The sequence below is a fragment of the Tachysurus fulvidraco genome, chromosome 21 (assembly GCF_022655615.1).
Source record: "Tachysurus fulvidraco isolate hzauxx_2018 chromosome 21, HZAU_PFXX_2.0, whole genome shotgun sequence".
NCBI lineage: Eukaryota > Metazoa > Chordata > Actinopteri > Siluriformes > Bagridae > Tachysurus > Tachysurus fulvidraco.
In genome coordinates, this window is record NC_062538.1 from 3774195 (window position 1) to 3795105 (window position 20911).

Here is a 20911-nt window from a genome sequence, read left to right on the forward strand (position 1 = left end):
CCCAGTCTAGCAGAATGTGTGTTACATTACCATTTGCAAGTGACATATTGATGTTTTCGTTTGGAATTCTGGTCCAGTAAATTATCTGTGCTTGGGAGTTAAGAGTGTGTTTCGACTCAGAGACAGGCAATTTACTCTCGCAACAGGACACAAAGCCATGTACTGCTACATCACTGCGAAAGTCTTTGAGAGAATCTCACTTAACACCACAAGCTGCACTTCTTCTTAGCTCTCTTTAGTTTTCTGTTTTTTTTTTTATCCTATCTTATGTCACTGAAGCAAAACCACCACATCCTTTTTACACATGTGTTTTTTTCCCCCTTTTGATGGAAAGATAACCCATTTTAATGAAGAGGAAAAACTGTAACATTAGATTTTTTTCAGGCCCATCTTCTGGAAAATTCTCCACATCAGAATGAGCCTCCAAACCTCATGGATACAGAGTGCAAGCTCCACAGAGCAGTTTTTAATCACAAAGGAATTAATGGTATTGAGGACAGAATGAAAATGAGATGGAAAGCTGGAAGTGATGATCACACAGATTCCAGGTTCATCCATAAGTACATGTTTTTCACTCCCTGGCTGTTTTTCCAGACCGCTGATAGGAAACAGAACATGCTGGATCTTTGACATGACGATCCACTCACTGTGTGAACACTTATGTGTGCGATAGTGTGATTTTTCCCTGCTCGTCATTTGCATGTTCTATATTTTAAAAAAGATTGAATTGTCCAGAAATAACAGTCTAAAAAAGAGGGGCAAATAATTATATTTTTTGTGATAAATTTAACCTTTTCCTGTTTAAGGAAACTTGGGGTGTGTGTGTGTGTGTGTAAATGATTTTATATATATATATATACTGCTTGGTGGCAGAGGCAATCGCAAAAACTCAACAGGTTGGTGGATTTTTAGGTGAATCTGAAGTAAAGGTTAAAAAAAACCAGCACTTTTTATATCTAATCCTTTACCACACAATAATTATCACTAACATTAAATGACATGTTAGATTGGACAATTTTTTATTTCTTTTTGTATTTACTGAAAATTGAAAGAACCATTTTGAGGTATCATTTTACAATTATCTATCTATCTATCTATCTATCTATCTATCTATCTATCTATCTATCTATCTATCTATCTATCTATCTATCTATCTATCTATCTATCTATCTATCTATCTTTATTTATTTATTTATTTCTATAACTATATATATTTTTTCTTTTTCTATTTTCACCCTTGAATTTGATTTGGCACAAGTTTTTGACCTTTACGTATCCCTCACCTTTATGTGCTAGCCTGGCGGTTACGGTGTTTGATTAGCGATCAGAAGGTTGTAAATTCAAATCCCATGTCCACCAAGCCGACACTATGGAGCCCCTGAGTAAGGCCCTTAACCCTTAATTGCTCAGTTTTATAAAATAAGAAAAATGTAAGGCCGCTCTGGATAAGTTTGTCTCCCGAATGGCATAAATATAAACGTACATTTATACAACCGATTTGTGCGAACCCCATTGGATTGTGTTGGTAGGGATAAAACCTACGCTATGATGCTGAGCTCGCAGGGTCATAGCCGTTAAATAACCAGACGATTCTTGATGTTAATATATAGAGAGTTCTGAAAAGATGTGAGATTGGGGTAAGGGGCGGGGCGTCCAGTATCACGGGTTAATAATAATCAGAATAAAAGTCAGTATCGTGGCAATGTAACAATGAGATAACTATACCACCCAACCCTGGTGTACATTACATGAAATTTAACCTTGTTATCTAGCTCCTTCCCGAACCTTTGAATCTTCATGCTTCTTTTGTTCTTATCAAATGCAAGTTGAATTTTTCTATTATGTTTTATACTAAAGGTAGATTAGGGCGACCTGGCCTTTCCAGTCCAGATCCAGACAGCATTAGCTTTCTCTAGAACCTTATTGTGCTCTCTGCTAGCCAGCTGTTCTCTCTTCTTTATTTCAGAGCAAAGGTAAATGGGTTTAGGCTGCGTTTCGGATAGGAGGACAAAGACAAGCAACAGATCTGGCTGAAGTCTCTCCAATAGCCTGAGCTGTAGAAATGCAAGCTGAAATAACATGTTGATCCTGGCCTTTCATGCTCGTGCATTACTTTAAATGCATAAGAGATTTAACAATCAATCAGCTCACATGAACCAAAGCGAGCATGACTCATGCAGGCAGAAATAAATAGGCTGAGGTTTAGAGGTTGTTTATGTTTGCCGAAGTTAATACGTTCTATTCGCAGCGGTAATGAAACAGCCACGTAATTAAAAGTCATGTATATGAACCTATAATTGACTCCTTGATATTATGAACACTGACAGATTATTTCCATGTGCATCATGACCATCTGGCTACAGCTGGAAGATCTGCTCTGAGGAAGACTTTGTTGTGATAAGGGAAGAGACAAATCATTGGAAAGGAATTCACTTAGTAACAAAGAGCACAATAAAATATCGTCACTATCAACTTCATCCCTACATGACCTTAGAAATTGTGCATTTTTTTCAAAGTTTCAGCTTGCAGTCATGGAAAAAAATTTTCTCATCTGGAGTCCAGAAGTGATTTTAAAAAAAAAAAATGGATGAAGCTGGACCTCGATATATTATTTTCCACACCAAAGCCTCAGGACTGCATTCATCGGCTTGATCTGTATTAGTCAGCAGTGTATAGAAGCTCTATTGTATACTGAAGCCGTTCATAAAAAATAGTCACGGATTAAACATACTTTTAATTAAGCCTAAAGGTCTATTTCTATTCAGGGAACTAGAGACGTACTGTACAAAGAATGTAGACAGAGTCAGCCGAGACCATCTGTACTCGATGCATATTGTTTCTATGCTGGTAGTTGCCAAGCGTCGTGGTTGTTAAGGGGTGACGTGAAGAAAATCTGCCAGCGTGCTGTGATTCCACCACTGCTTTACTTACCAAAAGTGGATGCAAAGAATAAAATACTATGCGTTTGCTGTTATAGGAAAAAAAATGCATCACCAAACCCTTCATTTTCTGTTAACAGCAATTCATTAATGAGTCACACATATATTTATCCATTCATAGATGCACTGATTGTTGTTGTACGCCTCCAAGGCAAAGTTAGTTTCTTTTGCCAGTTAAAGCAGCTACTAAGACGACGATCCGCTTGTCATAATTACTAAGAAACGAGAAACCGCTGTGTCCTGAATATAAGTTCTGGAGAATTGTTAAGACGTTTCACCATCTCAACAATTAGACATTTTTTCGATGTTACATAACAACTCTTTGTTGAAAGGAAAAGAGAGTTTATTAGCTTTAGCTCTAACATACATGAGATGTTATAGAAAATCCTCGGTTTAAACTTTTAACATAGAGTTTAAGTTTTGTTTAGTTTATAATCGCTGAATATGGAATGCTTTAATATTTTAGAAATGTGATTGAAATTTAAGGGTGTGGCAGCAGGGGACGTGAGCTAATATGAATATGTTATTTGGATTGAACCGATGATGTGTCCATATCAAACAACTCAGAGAGTGGTTGAAGATAAATTTGAGCTGCTTATAAACAAACACATGGGGCATCTCAGGGAGTTTGATGGGGTTGATATCAGCATTTACTTTAAAGATAGAAGCATTTCTGTGGAAAAAACACTAGTCGTTTTTTTTTTTTTGGAACTTTACTATGAATATATCACCTTTAGTAGGATAAATAAAGTCCTGAGCTTCGTATTATCCATGATACTATGAAGTGTGACATGATAAAGACATTTAAAGATCAACATGGACACAACAAAAACAAGCGCAAATGCATTTCTGGTAAAAGAAGTTAAACCTTCGGTATAGATAATGCTGACTTTCAGTAAAAATTCATTCATTCATTCATTCATTCATTCATTCATTCATTCATTCATTTTCTACCGCTTATCCGAACTTCTCGGGTCACCGGGAGCCTGTGCCTATCTCAGGCGTCGTCGGGCATCGAGGCAGGATACACCCTGGACGGAGTGCCAATCCATCACAGGGCACACACACACACACACACACACACTATCATTCACTCACACACATACACACTACGGACAATTTTACAGAGATGCCAATCACCCTACCATGCATGTCTTTGCACCGGGGGAGGAGTACCCGGAGGAAACCCCCGAGGCACGGGGAGAACATGCAAACTCCACACACACAAGGCGGAGGCGGGAATCGAACCTCCAACCCAGGAGGTGTGAGGCGAACGTGCTAACCAGAAGTGAGACCACTAAGCCATCGTGCCCCCTGAAGTGAGACATGATAAAGACATTTAAAGATCAACATGGACACAACAAAAACAAGCGTAAATGCGTTTTTGGTAAAAGAAGTTAAACCTTCGGTGTAGATAATGCTGACTTTCTGTAAAAATCTTAATAGGAAATTCAGAATATTTTGAGCACTAAACAGATACAGATAATGGCTTTGTGTTAATCACACTGTATTATCAGTGTGCTAACTACAGTCAGCTAATTACGTATTGATTATTAATGAATGAATGAACGAATAAATCGATGGGCTTTGCTTTGTGTGGTTTAAGTGCGTACGCTATTTTAGTACTCTGTAGGAAACTATAAATGCTCCATAAAGGGACTATTTTCCTCCAGCATTGTTCTTATCTATTAATCTCTTTCACAGAACTGTGTGTTGATATACCAGTCTGTGTGAGAGTGCATTTATGTATCATTACATTAAAACGGCAAAAAAGTGCAGTTTTATCGGTTTTCTGGATCGCGGCTTCGGTCTTTAAACAGCTGGCCTGCTGTGTTAAAAGGTACGAGTGGACTTGTATACAGTATGTAGTGAACATGTACAGTCGACAGCAGCACGGACATGTACAGATTGTGTCTTTTTGTTTCAGCTGTTGAATCCAGCTGTTTTCTTGGTTATGTGATAATCTTTATATATTTATATATTTGATTATTTGCTGGATCAAAGCTCCAAAGTCCACAGCTTTAAGGGTTTGGGTTACTATTTATATTTTTTACATGTGTCCATGTGGGTTTCCTTTGGGTTCTCTGGTTTCCTTCCACAAACATTCCTCTTGGTGGGTTGGTTAGTCAGAATGGTGTGTGTGTGTGTGTGTGTGTGTGTGTGTGTGTGTGTGTGTGTGTGTGTGTGTGTGTGTGTGTGTGTGTGATGAACTAGTATCCCATCTAGGGATGACTGAGTGTCTGTTCTTAATTTTTCCTCTTATATTTCACCACAGATCACATGACACATGACACATGACACCAGGTGTGCTAATGCTCCCAAATAACGTTAGCGTTAGCAAGATTGATTAGTTATATATTAATTTAATGTTATTTGGAAAGCAATTTCTTACCCAAAAGTCTTTCATACAAAAGTTGGCTGGGTTTTGTTGTGTCTATGTTGATCAGTGAATGTCTTTATCATGTCTCAGTCCACAGACACTTAGGGATTTAAGAATTTTTCTGTTTTTATCTAGCCTACTAGTTGAGATATATTCGTTGAAACGTTCCCAAATGAACAAAATTTTTTATTTTTTTTTCTGCACAAATGTTCCTTTATGGGGAACACGGTGGCTTAGTGGTGCCTCACACCTCCAGGGTTGGGGGTTCGATTCCCGCCTCCGCCTTGTGTGTGTGGAGTTTGCATGTTCTCCCCGTGCCTCGGGGGTTTCCTCCGGGTACTCCGGTTTCCTCCCCCGGTCCAAAGACATGCATGGTAGGTTGATTGGCATCTCTGGGAAATTGTCCGTAGTGTGTGAGTGTGTGAGTGAATGAGAGTGTGTGTGTGTGTGTGCCCTGTGATGGGTTGGCACTCCGTCCAGGGTGTATCCTGCCTCAATGCCCGATGACGCCTGAGATAGGCACAGGCTCCCCGTGACCCGAGAAGTTCGGATAAGCGGTAGAAAATGAGTGAATGAATGAATGTTTCTTTTTTCAAGGTAGACGGTGAAGCTATTTCTGCTCTCTGAGACGCCCCAAGTTTACACGTCTTACACTAAAAGCCAACAGAGTCTTGACTCATTTTAGATCAGACTTGCGGCCAGAAAAACATTTGATTGTTTATACTGACTGAAAATGTCTGATAAAATATTTTCTATTTCGGTGTACTGGTAAAAAGTGGATAAGTCTTATAAAAATAGCAGTTATTTCTTCCTCCGGATTCCAGCTGTTGTTGTACATGTAAAGTAGCAATAAATCAGTCATTTAAATTCTAATCCTTCGCTCACAAACATATACAAAAACGCTAAAATACAAAATGTATGTGTTGTGACTCAATAAAAAAAAAATTATTTTAAATGTCTGGAAATTTCATTTTAAAAGGATTCCGTTTACACCAGTTGACTCGAGTCATGTAGAATTATTGCCTGAGTCTGGTGTGGATGTCTTTATGAATTGGTTTTGACAGACAGATAAGTACGACGTGACAATATTTACTCCACACGGTGAATGGTTTTTGAATTCATTTTTCTTTGGATATACAGAATTATCCAGAATTGTTGACAGTACGTCTTTGTTACGGTAGACTTATCCGTCAGTCAAAACACGACCCTCGATTTTAGTCAAAATAAAGGAATTAAAAGTAAATAAATAAGAGCTTTGTTAGGTTTTCTGTCTCTGTGGAGTTTTACATGTTCTCCTTATCTAAAAGAACGCGCTGTCCATTCCAGAGTGTCTTCCCCACTCACACCCAGTGTTCCCAGGATCCAGCGTGACCCTGACCATCGAATATTCAATAACAGATGATTACGACAAATACCTTTGTCAATATAATTACTTTTTTCTTTGCATATTGCTTTACAACTGAGTTCTCCAGCTTCATCAACTTAATTTTGATTCCTTCCTTATGTTCTAATTAGAGTTTTTGACTTTTCTGGTTTGGACCCCAAATTGCCGTGTTTGGATTATGATGTTCCTGGTTTACCCCAGCCATGGATTCTGTCTCAGGAGTCAGATCCGTGACTCAGATTGCCCCTGCCTGCCTCTCGGAGGTTTACGAGACATACCATTGGTCTAAAAGCATTAACATTGATAGAAACACAGCTGATTGAACTATTTGGATGAATTAGAAGAAACACCAGAGGTGATAAAAGCTTTCGTGCCAAGACACCTCGAGGCAGCTTGCGGCTTGGACGGTATCACTACGGGTATCACTACGAGCTGACTCGTATGCACACACAGAACCGGTGTCAGATGTGGTTTACTTCTAAGAGGTCTTCGAACTGAGCTGTCTCCAGAAAGATAAGCATTCTCTGTCCAGGCCTTATGTGATGAATCAGATGATCTCTCAGACTTCTCTGGTGCTCTTTCCCTTCCTCGGCACTGGCAGGAAATGACTCCAGCACTCAGTGGAGTCAGCAGCAAGAAACAGCAGCAGTCCTGATAAAGAGAACTTGGACTCGGTGCGCTGGTGTTGGACGGTGCAGCAGGCTCTGCTTGTTCTGTTGGAAAGCCTATGCTGTTGTTTATCATCCTGGTAAAAGGCAGCAAGCAAAATTTTTTATTAATGATTCTGTGTTTAAACGTTTTTACATGCCTGGAAGCTAAAAGATATACGAGGCATTGTGGTTTTTCATTTAGTTTTTTTTTTTCTCTTGTTTTTTATTCATTCGATGATAGACTATAATTTCAGTTTACAGCATCTTGGATTTCTCCCCAAGCTTTCTTGATAAAATAAAGATTTTGTCCTTCTAAATCCCGTAAAACTTGTGCGTGTAAAAACTCCTCGTGTTAGTTTACAGGCTTTCCAACTATGAACACAAGCACTCAGAGAAGACTCAGATGTTTTGGAATGACTGACCTACTAGCTTTTATTTAAATTAAAGTAAATTATAGGTGGCATCAGTGATTTTTTCATAATACATTGTAATAGTCTTGCTTCTGATCCAGGCTCAGTAAACAATAATTCAACCAACCTGGACAAAAGACTCGTTTTTTTCTTGCTTGTTACTCCTATTGCTTGTTACCGATGAGGTATTTTGGGTTATATGTCACTCTTTTTATTATCTTAAACAGATTTGGAGCAGATGTTAGCCACAGCTCAATCCTGTCCAGAACAATACATCATATTCCTTTCTTTCTAACCTCTTCTGATAAGGAGTTGTCTTTCCCTAAATTGGTGTTAAATGTTAGATTAGATGAAATCAGTCCTGTCCCTGGCCAATCAGATCCCTGGCACAACTTGGCATCTCTGCAGTATGTTTTATTTTTTGTCAATCCAGATATTCTGAATGTTTTTTGAATTATTCTTTTTCAAAGTCTAAGGAAATTCATCTGTCTTACCGTTTATAGGGTCAAATGGCAGTTTTATGTCAGTTGTTTAGTATGTGTTCATTTAGCAGTGCTGAAAAACACGCAACACACTTGAGTATTTACGGTGGCTTAATGGTTAGCACGTTCGCCTCACACCTCTAGGGTTGGGGTTTGATTCCCGCCCACGCCTTGTGTGTGGAGTTTGCATGTTCTCCATGTGCCTCGGGGGTTTCCTCCGGGTACTCCGGTTTCCTCCCCAGTCCAAAGACATGCATGGTAGGTTGATTGGCATCTCTGGAAAATTGTCCGTAGTGTGTGTGTGTGAGTGAATGAGAGTGTGTGTGTGCCCTGCGATGGGTTGGCACTCCGTCCAGGGTGTATCCTTCCTTGATGCCCGATGACGCCTGAGATAGGCACAGGCTCCCCGTGACCCGAGAAGTTCGGATAAGCGGTAGAAAATGAATGAATGAATGAATGAATGAATTAATTACCTTCCAAATAGCTATGTAGCTAATAAGTAACTGCTGGGGGGATTTGATAGCCTAGTGTTGAAGGTGTCGGTCTACCAATCGGAAGGTTATGAGTTAGAATCCCAGGTCAACCAAGCTACCACTGCTTGGCCCCTGAGCAAGGCCCTTAACCCTCAGTTGTATAAAAAAATATTAGGTAAAAAAGGCAAGTTCAATAATGGTGTCTGCTAAATTACTTTATTTCTATTTTGGAGCAATTATTTATCTAACGACGTGAGCTATCCTCGGGTGCACTTATTACACTAGCAGAAACATTATCCTGAGCCTCACGTATAAGCTTTAGTAGCACATGTATATTTAACACAACAAATCAGAGCTATGGATATCGCAATCACGTCTTACGTTTAGCGTTTTCATTCTATAAAACGTCTAAAGATCTGCCTAGCTAGTCGAAATTACTCAGCTAGCTAACAATTTGCCTGAACGTGTTTCTGACGGTTAAATGTTGCTGTGAAATGCTCAAATCTCCACAGGTTCTCTACCGGCTTGCATAATTTGCAGATGATTATCAAGTCAAATTAAACTGAAGATAACTGCTACAGTAAGTCAGGGATGTTCGTCTCTCTTCACTGTCTCAGACTTTGCTGCTGCTCTGTAAATTTTGTCTAAATTTTTTCAGAACCGAATAACGATTTGGACGTAGTGTGTTTTAATTGGGTTTCAGCATTGAGTGTGTTGTTGTTTTTTTGGTGTGTAACACTGAACAAAAATAAGTGTAGCAAAAAAATACAAAGACTCCAGAAAGTATTATAGACGCGATCCAGGTTCTCAATACAGAAATGAGCGATCATGTAGCCTTTCCCTACAAGTAACTATTATGTAACTGTCTGAGGCATTGATGCTAGAAGTCAGTGCTACTCCTGTGGTACTGTTATGAATCAGCTGCATTTCTTTTTCTATGCAGGATAGATGTCAGTACAGTAGGTGAGTGTGATGGCTAAACCTGAGTATGGTGGTATCAGTTTATGCGGCACGGGGCCATTTCCTTCATAACGGACCCTCAGGGGACGTAGAAGTCTAGCAGCCTGCTCAAAGCTCTGGTTACGTTATTAGCGATGACCTGGGAACGCTGAGCGCGCTGACGTGACCTTCAGAGTTCTTGTTTGAACAGCTTCAGAAAACTGAACATGCTGACTTGTTATGTGTAGGGGAAAAGATCAGGGGAAAGCCAAGCTAAATATGTACGAGTCATAGGGAATCTATCTTGTAGGCCCCAATCTTTGCGCTGTAATCAATAAGTCCCACATGATAGGCAGTCTGTCGTTTACTTGCTTTGCTCTCTTGGTCTTTTATTCCTGGTTGTTATGTCCATGGCGCCTCAGGCAGTCGAGTACGTCCCGTTTTTCAGAAAGGCATCATCAACTAGATACAAACAGAGCAAGACAGGAACAGGCAGGTATATCAGCTTGTCAGTTCTTTAGTAGAAGACATTTGTATTGATCTCATTTCTCGGCTTGGATTTCTTTCTTCTTGTCTTTGACAACCTGTTCTGCTTTAATTGTGAACACAGGGAGCTAAAATACGACTCTTAGAGACACAATGACAGCTTCTTGGGAATCTATCTATCAATCTATGTAACTTGTACGCTTACTTTTGGTCCATTGCAGATTTTAATGATGGCTGCTGCCAGCACGCATGATTTAGGTGAAGACAGAGAACGGATCGATTCGAAGATCGGATTTCTTCCAAAGCGGCTGAAAATATGATATAGTGATCCTACGGAAATAGCCCCTCTAGCTGCTTCACTTAATGGACTTTACATAGCAGCTTTGTACCTGTCTCTGAATAAAATGTATCTTTCTTTCATTCTTTCTTTCCTTTTGAGCCTTTTATCTTGCTACATCTTCTTTATCTCTTCTTTATTTCTCACTGGCTCCTTCTTCTCTGTCTCTGTCTTCCTGTCAGGCGGGAATGATCCGCGCAGGTCAGGAGGAGTTCTTCATCGAGCCACTGGAGAGAGGAAGCGACATGACAGGAGAAGAGGAGGGTGGATCCGGGCGACATCACATCCTCTACCGCTCGTCTGACATCAAGAAACCAGCCATCAGTCACACCGACTACTTTCACCCCAGAGGTCAGGACTCGGAGCTCAAAGCACATGGTGATGCCTCGTGACAAAAGAGTTCGCTTTTGATACTTGGTTTTTCTTTAGCATAACCGAATATAAGCCTTAGAAAAAAGACAATAAAGTTTTGTGCGTATTTGATGTGCGATATTGATCAGATCTATTGACCTTGATTGATAGTTCATGACTATTAACACCTGTATCAGGAACAGCTGGAATTAATTGTCTGCATGACTAATAAATAGTAGGTAGTCTTGATCCCTAAAACCAGAAGTAGCTTAGATTAGATGTGTGTGGTCTATATATTATGTTCTTTGAATACAAGATAAAAGACGGATGTTCTCGATCGTTCTCAAAACGACAGCACAAGGCGTTTCTTTGCATAAGAAATATTTTACAAACCAATAAAATCACCCACATGTTCGGGAACAATTTCCAGAGCGTCTACAAACTACGTCGTACACGAGCTTTACTCTAAAAGCACATCTACTGTAGGTACTTTTATAAATTGTAGTAGAATGCTCCATCAGCATCTCCGACTAGTTTTGCTGACGCCACCCACTCGGCGTTAATATTCAGAAGTAGACTCTTGGGGATCATTAATATTCATTAGCTGACTTGCAAGAAGTTCTGAAATACGGCTGCTGCTCCTCGACTGTATTTGTAGTAAACTTCAAGTTGAATAGTAGTGAATATGACTGAAGTTTATTGAGTTTTGAGTTTGATAGCAAGATATAAGTCACTACAGAGCTTCATTTCAGTTGGACTGGTTGATTGTAACCATGAGCCAATCACAGTCCAATATGCAAATAGTATGTAAATATACCTCTTGTGGGATATAAGAATAGTCTGTGGTTTTGAATGGTTTGTAAAATGAGACAGGAGACAAATTTCTGTCAGTATTGAAATGAAAAAAAAAAAAAACATTATTTATGAGGGGAAAAGAAAAATGCAAATGAGTAAGATGTAGTGTCAAGATGTACAGTCTGAAAAACACACACACACACACACACACACACACACACACACACACACACACACACACACACACACGCAAAAAGGGAAATAGACAAATGACAAATGAATTACGCATGAACATTATATATATATATATATATATATATATATATATATATATATATATATATATAATGTATATTTTGCTATCATGGAGTCTGACATTTTTGTGGTAATAGACTTAATAAAAACTAGCCGATGTAACGAAGGGGTTTAAAGCGACATATGAAGAGTTTTCCGTCTTGAGCAGAAGGTGGAACTACTCACACTGAAGAAATTTCTAATGCTGCGAATTATTAGAAAAAGACTAGTGTTTGAGTTCCATGATAAAATCTGGTGACTAATCGTGATGGTTTATGGTTTATTTCTTTTACTAAGAAACATGTTTCAGCTTAGCTCAAATCTCTGGGGCTGAATTCTGTTCTTTACATGCATTCCCCATTCCCGCTTCTCCCTCTCCCTCTCTCTCTCTCTCTCTCTCTCTCTCTCTCTTGCCTTGAGTGCACTTCCTTTAGTGCACTGTGTGGGAGAGGTGTGAGGAGACCAGATTCATCAACTTCTCTCAGAGAGATTCACATGTCACTCATGAAGGGTTCGACCGGGGAGACGTTCAAGCTCGGTTTATCTTCCACTCACTTCTGCTTTGAGGGCTTTTGGGTCGTTTGTCCTGAGGCAAAAACGAAAGAACAAATTATTAAAGGGACAAGTCATCCGATGTCTTCTTCCACATGTTAACGGATATGACATCTGGAATTAGTCTTCACATTTAGGACACTGGTCACTGCTGGTGATTTCTGGTGATCAATATTCTAAAGGCAGAAGCAGGATATTTGTGCTTAGAGAATGCCTGATTATCAGATGTTGTTGTTGTTGTTGTTGTTTGTGCAGCGAGACCATTTTGCATGAAAACCTCACCAGAGGCTCCAAAACCCATGCGACGACCAAATTCCCCAAGATCACATTCAAATTCTAATGTTTTCGGCTCTCGACTTTGTTACGTCTTGTCGCACAATTAACTGACTGGATGGAGGAATGTAAAAATGCAATATTTAGACGACTGGAATATTTAAATGAGCTTCTCCACAGCACCATCATGTCTTCACCGCTGTCGGTCGTTAAACACCGTTTTGCTTCCTAATCTAAAATTGATTACGTGGGTGAAATGGGTTTGGATTCATGCTGTAGGAGATGGACAACATACTGTAACCATTTGCATTTCAGACTCATCATTAATAAAATAAAGTAGTTTTCTGTTTGGTGAATTGATTTTTTTTTTTTAAATAAGCACCCAGATTTAAAGGGCAGATCTGTGTCAACTGTGTGAGTGTAAATGAGTGCTGAAGCTCGTACTGAAATCCAGCAGAGACATGTTAAAGCAAAGCCAGGACTCATTCAGACAGTGTCTACGTGGCAGATTTGATGGGATTTTAAGCTCTACTTGGCAGACATGAGAAGGGCAAAACTCAGAGCTAGCGTAGAACTTGTGGAAGGGGAAAAATGAGGCGGAGAGAACAGGGACAGGTCAGGCTTTAAAAATGCCTTTGTTTTCCAGCTGTAAACATTAAGAGCTAAACGAAAGGCTCACCAAAGCCATCGTCTTTGTTTGAGTCCTTCTGGTTGGAGAGGTTAAGCTTGTGTTTCTCTTTCATGCACTGTTTACAGCCCTGAGTCACACGTCACCACAAGTAGCTTACAAGGCTGAAGAAGTCTGAAAAAATTGCTCGATTATGTACCGTATGTGGTTCAGTCGAACTTTTCCACTCGCTAAAAGTTTTTTTTAACCGTATTTGAAGGTAGGGATGTTTATTTACAGCACTAGGAAATTATTTATTCTAGTAATACACATTTGGCACATCGATCTTTGAACAAAATGATCATTCAGAGTCCTGAACATACAGTCACAGTACGTAAAACTGGCAAATCATCTGTGCAATTAAATGAGAAAAATGGAGGGAAAAAAAATGGAACATATGGAACACAACTAATAAACAGGTTATTAAGTTAGGGGGCCATTACTTTTACACATTTCGCTGATATCAGTGTTGTGTAAGGTTTTCCGGTCGTGTTTTGATGATTTGTCTTACTTTTACTACTATTTGATTATTTTTATTTATTTATTTGTTTGGTTGGTTGTTTTTGTTTGTTTATATTTATTTATTTATTTATTTATTTATTTATTTATTTATCGAGACCAGCCACATGCACGGTCGGATATTCCTTTTTATTTTGACGTCTCCTCAAGATATAAAAACTATTGGCACCCCAAAAAGAAAAATAAGGTTTAATTGTCACATTTTGGTAATAAACTGGATTAACTGCTTTAATCCGTTTATATCCGTCAATAACGATAGCATACTTTTGACTGTATTTCTAACAAAACTCAAATTTCTTTAAGAGCACCTGTAACGTAAACCACAGGATTAATCAATGCCCTCGTTCTAATGTCTTATTGTTTCCATAGTAACAGCCCATTCACAGAGATTAGCGTAGTGGACGATTTACATAATTTGGAATATCTTTACATAACATTTATGGAAGGAGTCTCCAGTATCACTGTGTTGTTCTAGTCGGTACTTTTCCTGTAATATGGAAAACTTTTCAGCGTAGAGGAGTTTGTGCCTTCAGGATTTCTCAGTAACACAACATTAAACGTAGCTTTAAACGATGTGTCGTTCGAGTCCAGGAGGAATAACGTGTAACAGATCGTGCTTGCTTGATTTATCTTCCTAGAACAGCACGATTTGTCACGTGATATTCTTTGCTTATTACTTATCACACTATAAGTCAATCCCGACGTTGAGAAATCGAGAACGAGCTCGGTTCTTAAACTCCTGATGCGTTTGATGGAAAGCATTTGGCTTAATCGCTTCTGCCTTGTGAAGTATTTATAAATAAGATCGTTTAATAGGAGAGATGATGTTTAACAGCGTACCGAATGTCCAGCGAGGACTTTCGAAAACATTCACACGCGTGTCGAGAAGTGATAGGAAATAAAATGCAGATACGTTCGGAAATGTTCGAAATGAATGCATCAAGTTGTGTGTGTGTGTGTGTGTGTGTGTGTGTGTGTGTGTGTGTGTGTGTGTGTGTGTGTGTGTGTGTGTGTGTGTGAGAGAGAGAGAGAGAGAAAGAGAGAGAGAGAAAGAGAGAGACACATGTTCTTCATTTAAATATCTTCTCATCCTGAAACAACAGTATTCCAGTTGTTCCACTGGCCCAGGGTTTCAGAGGAGAGTTCACTTCCTGTTTCTGTTGCTCTTGCTACTTTCTTGTCCTCACCTTCCCCTTGAAATGGCCTCTAACACACACACACACACACACACACACACACACACACACACACACACACACACACACACACACACACACGATGTCTTCTGCAGATGGCACCATGGCCTTTGCTCCTGGAGCAGCCATCTCAGCACTGCTGTGTTTCCATTTTGGTTGGCCTGATTTTTCAGCTGAGACTCACAGCTTGATCTACGATGTCGTCCAGAACTGTAATTACTGTGCACCGGTGGCACTCTAGTGGAAAACATAGTAATTAGGATTATTTTCTTGGGCTTGTGTTGTGGCTGAGAGTGATGATGATCTGTGTGAGGTGTGTTTACTCTGTACGAATAGTGTGTTTAGGTGTGTGTCAGGAGATAAAATGACGTCAGAAGGTTTCTAAGCTCGTTGATGTTGATGCAAAGTGTTTATCAGTGCATTCGTTTCTGCCGTGGACTGTAGTACACGGACATGCACTTGAGATGAGATGTTTCTGTTATACGGTGCTACACGATCGCTATAGGGTGGAAGGAAATATTTGTCTTTGACCGAAGCACACTGAGAAAAAAAGGGCTTCCATTTTATATAAGCATAAAATAAAAACAAAATTATTTTTTGGAACTTTACTATGAATCTATCACCTTTTGTAGTATAAATAAAGTCCTGAGCTTCGTATTATCCACTACTATGAAGTGAGACATGATGAAGACATTTAATGATCAACATGGACACAACAAAAAACAGCGCAAATGCATTTTTGGTAAAGGAAGTTAAACCTTCGGTATAGATAATGCTGACTTTCAATAAAATTCATTCATTCATTCATTCATTCATTCATTCATTCATTCATTCATTCATTTTCTACCGCTTGTCTGAACTATTCTCGGGTCATGGGGAACATCCTGGATGGAGTGCCAACCCATCACAGAGCGCACACACACACACACACACACACACACACACACACACACACACACACACACACACACACACACACACACACACACACACACACACTACGGACAATTTCCCAGAGATGCCAATCAACCTACCATGCATGTCTTTGGACCGGGGGAGGAAACCGGAGTACCCGGAGGAAACCCCCGAGGCACGGGGAGAACATGCAAACTCCACACACACAAGGCGGAGGCGGGAATCGAACCCCCAACCCTGGAGGTGTGAGGCGAACGTGTTAACCACTAAGCCACCGTGCCCCCCCCTCACAATCCATCATTAAATCCAATAATAATTTATTAGTAATGAATTATTAGTGATTCACCTACACACTAACAAAATAAACTTTAAGAGATCTAATGGTCTAATACACACCTATTAACCACACACACACACACACTTCATCCCATTGCACATGCAAATTAGCAATTTTTATTCAGGATCTTTATAAACCAAGTGCATTTCTGCCTTGGTGCCATTTCTTTACATTTCATTCATCTCTAATCCGACACGAGGCTACAGTAGGTGTGCGACGCTCGTCTGCATTTGTCTGTTTATTTTTATTTTTTCCAGAACTCGTTGTGATTAAAATTTTACACCCTTTGCATGCCTTTCCTCCTGTGTATGCACACCAAACATCAGGCAATTTGCTCAGATTTATTCCCTGTTTATTTTTTGAAGTCTGTTGCTTGAATGTGCACATCTGCCAGCCCCGTTCGAACCGCCAAGTTATGTCTTTTGTTTTGACTCTTGATGCCAGTGTCTGCGCATCCATCTGGCGGGTAATCTTCTTGGACTTCCCCAAAAGCCGTGTATATGTGTGTGAATGTGTGTATCTGTGCAGTATCGTCCTCTGGTTCTGTATGCTTTCTGTCTGTGCAGACTTTAGTCACATCTTAGCCAGGCATTTAGAAGAGCTAAGACCTCGTGTAGATCTTGCTAACATGTTTTATTGTTATGATACATGTAGGGGGAAAAAGCGCCTTCACACGCCGGAGATTTTCACGCACGGACGCGTCTAGGGTGCGAGCGGCCTTTCTGCGATAACCGCAGTTACTCAAACAACCACTTAGCTACAAGAGCAAGACCATGTCAGGTTCAGCAGGTATCTGAGGATATCATAGACACAGATTAACCCGACTCAATTTATTATCTTGTTGTAATTCAGACGCATTGACGTTTTTTGTGACGTCGTCTGATGGTGATTTGAAAAGCATCGGTTTATTCGACGGCTCTGTTTATCACCAACAGCCGTTCAGCAGGTCAGTTGGAAACCACAGGTCTCTAAACCAGCTCTATCAATAATGCTGTCAGAGTAAAGGCGCACGCAGCCTTTTCTTCAGCAGAGCACCTACAAACACATGGCCAGCCCTTCTGTAGTGTTCTATTTTTAGGATTTGGCCATGCACAGAGTGGTGCATTGAAACCTTTTACCCTTGAAATATGATGACTGTGGTGACATTATGATACCCGGTTGACTGTGGCAGCGATGGTGGTGTACGACTGTGCTGAGTAAGAGCTTCCATTCCTGTTGTAAGTTTTAAAGGCAGTGGACTTGTTGGGATCTGGCTCAGGTTATCTGATTTCCTGGGTTGCATCACGTAGGTGTTGAAGGTGGCTTTTCAAAATGTTTGGATGTGTCCGTAGGGGCAGTGAAGCTTTGCGGGGAAATCTAGACGAGAGATAGCCATGCAGGAGGAAGTGGCAGGGCTTCCAAGCATTTTCTTATTGATAGACAATTTTTTTGTTAACTTATACTAGTGTCAATTGCGGAGCTCCTAATTAAGCGGAATAAGGCGTAATAAAGTAACACCGTCTCTCCAGGGCTGTGGGTTCAAATCCTGCCTCCAGCCTGAGTGGGTGGAGTTTTAGAGGAATCTCTAAATTGTCCAGAGTATGTGAATTGGTGTGTGCACCCTGTGATAGGTTGCCATTCATTCGGGATATCCCCCATCTTGTGCCGTGGGTCTTATTAGACACCCACTAGGTTACCTGCGATGGATCATTTGTACGGATGGACGGAGTATATACCACTGGATATCATGGCAGAGAGAAATAAATCTTAAAACCACAAGCCTAATATGGTGTGATTTGAGTAGATGATCTAATTTGCGTTGCCGTTTTTGCTGGGTTTTTAGGAGCATGCTGGGACTCGCAAGTGGAGCATTTGCTGCTGTTGTGTATTCATTATAGTTTGCAGCCTTGAGCTGATAAACTGCTGACTTCATCAGGTGAGTTCATTGGTTTTAAGCATTCAATCCTTTGTGGATGCTTTGATTCATTGAATCATTCGATTCACCGAATCATTTGATTCAGTAGATGGTCATTCCGTATATATTTGAGCTGTTATAAGCTTTATTGCAGAATATTTCTTTCATTAGATCAGACTGTGGGGGGCACGGGGGCTGAGTGGTTAGCATGTTCGCCTCACACCTCCAGGGTCGGGGTTTGATTCCCGCGTCCGCCTTGTATGAGTGGAGTTTGCATGTTCTCCCCGTGCCTCGGGGGTTTCCTCCGGGTACTCTGGTTTCCTCTCCCGGTCCAAAGACATGCATGGTAGGTTGATTGGCATCTCTGGAAAATTGTCCATAGTGTGTGAGTGAATGAGAGTGTGTGTGCCCTGCGATGGGTTGGCACTCCATCCAGGGTGTATCCTGCCTCGATGCCCGATGACGCCTGAGAGGCTCCCAGTGACCCGAGGTAGTTCGGATAAGCGGTAGAAAATGAGTGAGTGAGAGAGATCAGACTGAATGAACCTAAAGGGTCAAAAAGAAGACTTTACATCTTTTGTTGACATTTGATCAGTTAAAAAAACAAGCCTGTTTTATTTGGAGTCTTCCATGTGCTGTCTGATTTTTAATACTTAATCGCAGCTCCTCAACCTTTTCGGTGGTAATTCCACAAAAGCGACAAATCCGTAGGGAGCATTTATAATGTAAGCGGTGGTTAATGTTCAAACAGCTGCTTTGATGATGGATTGATGATGCCTGAAAGAGATGAACTCATTTCAAGCAGGCTGCTGCAGACATTATGCTGATGCCGATCAGAGGTTGGTAGGAGTTACAGCATTCCGGTGGAACTGAAACTGGAGCGAAGTCATTATCAAAGCGATGAAGGATTCTATTTGTGATTTATCACGGCACTTGTGTTGTTTCTGCCCAAATGAGCATTATAAGCCAAGAGCATCTCACTCTTAATCACGTTTATGGTCACCATTTACATAAACGATCCCAAATGCCCTATACTTGCGAGATGCTATAGATTAGTCTTTGGAGGAACGTGTTAAATCGACCCAGTAGCATTTAACCATTAGTCTAAATTAGGCTAAACTGGTGGCCCTGTGCGTGTATTCTAATACGCCTGCAGTGTGAGAAAGTGAGTGTGAAAATCTGAAGTGCTGATTCATCCTAGAAAGATTCCAATTATGTTTTATTTTCTATTGAACACATGGTTTATTCATGAGTTCATTCCCTTATTATCATATTGTTTACTGTGGTGCAAGCACAATATCCATGCAGTTGATGCTTTATTCGTAAGAGAACCTGAGGATGATTAATACCTTTACAGTAGCCTTTCCAGTGGTCAATAATAATGGATATATATTGCATCATGTACGAGGGCTTTTGTTACACACCGTTATCCAGAGCGACTTAAAATTTAACTCAGTTACGTTCACCTCACACCTCCAGGGTCGGGGTTCGATTCCAGCCTCCGCCTTGTGTGTGTGGAGTTTGCATGTTCTCCCCGTGCCTCGGGGGTTTCCTCCGGGTACTCCGGTTTCCTCCCCCGGTCCTAGGACATGCATGGTAGGTTGATTGGCATCTCTGGAAAATTGTCCGTAGTGTGTGAGTGTGTGAGTGAGTGAGAGTGTGTGTGTGCCCTGCGATGGGTTGGCACTCCGTCCAGGGTGTATCCTGCCTCGATGCCCGATGACGCCTGAGATAGGCACAGGCTCCCCGTGACCCGAGGTAGTTCAGATAAAGTGGTAGAAAATGAATGAATGAATATATAACTTAACCATTGAAGGTTATAGGGCCTTTCTCCGAGGACTAGCAGTGGCATCTTGGTGGCAACTTGGTATTTGAACCCGCAACCTTCTGACTGGTAGTCCAACACCTTAGCCTCTAGGCTACCACATCCCCAACAGTTACTGTATCCGTATGAATGAGAGGCTCATCTATAGGGGAAAGCGATGCAGAGCCGAACTTCATACTAATATCAACCATTAAGCAATTTTTAAAATATAAATTCTGATATAATATGAGTCAAGTCTCTGTTGTTACTTATAAAAAAATGACAAAATCTTAAATTCTACTTTCATTAGAGATTCATACAGTAGTACCCACCACTGTGGAGTGGGGCATGACAAAGGCTGAACATGGACGAAACAAAAACAAACACAATTAAAAAATTTTTGGTAAAAAGCATTAAGAATGTTGCTAATTCACTGATTTGCTCAGTTTTCTCGATGTCACGCGATTACCCTTTAGTGTGCTCACTGCCCAATTTGCCACCTTGTAGCTATTATTGCCTCTAATAGGCAAAATGTGTTAACTGCAACAAGCACTAATATTCCATCGAAGAAGGAATCTCACTGCCTCTCGCTCGCTCTGTGAACATTTTCCTTCGTGAGGATGACAGGGTTGCCAAATTGGGCACGTTTAAGTTTACCGTGCAGCCACCAATATATTATATATCATTTTTAGAATCAGAATTTAATTTCAGCAAACAAAGGCAAAGTACACTGTAGAAAATAGGTCTCCTTTTTTTTTAAATGCCCAAATAGTTTGGGTTGATTTTAGATCTTTTTGAAACCTGGAAAGCACTAATATTTTCATGCCGCACCAA

The 20911-nt window shown here is 40.4% G+C and overlaps 1 protein-coding gene across 2 annotated transcripts in view; it reads left to right on the forward strand.

Moving 5' to 3' along the window:
• Positions 1 to 20911, forward strand: part of adamts2a (ADAM metallopeptidase with thrombospondin type 1 motif, 2a) — a 60326-nt gene that overhangs the window by 11194 nt on the left and 28221 nt on the right. Inside the window, exon 3 of one of the 2 annotated variants that reach the window (XM_047805703.1) lies at positions 10663 to 10858. In XM_047805703.1, the coding sequence (XP_047661659.1) occupies positions 10663 to 10858 (196 nt within the window). The remainder of the gene's footprint in view (positions 1 to 10662; positions 10859 to 20911) is intronic. The other variant, XM_047805704.1, reaches the window with a different exon arrangement.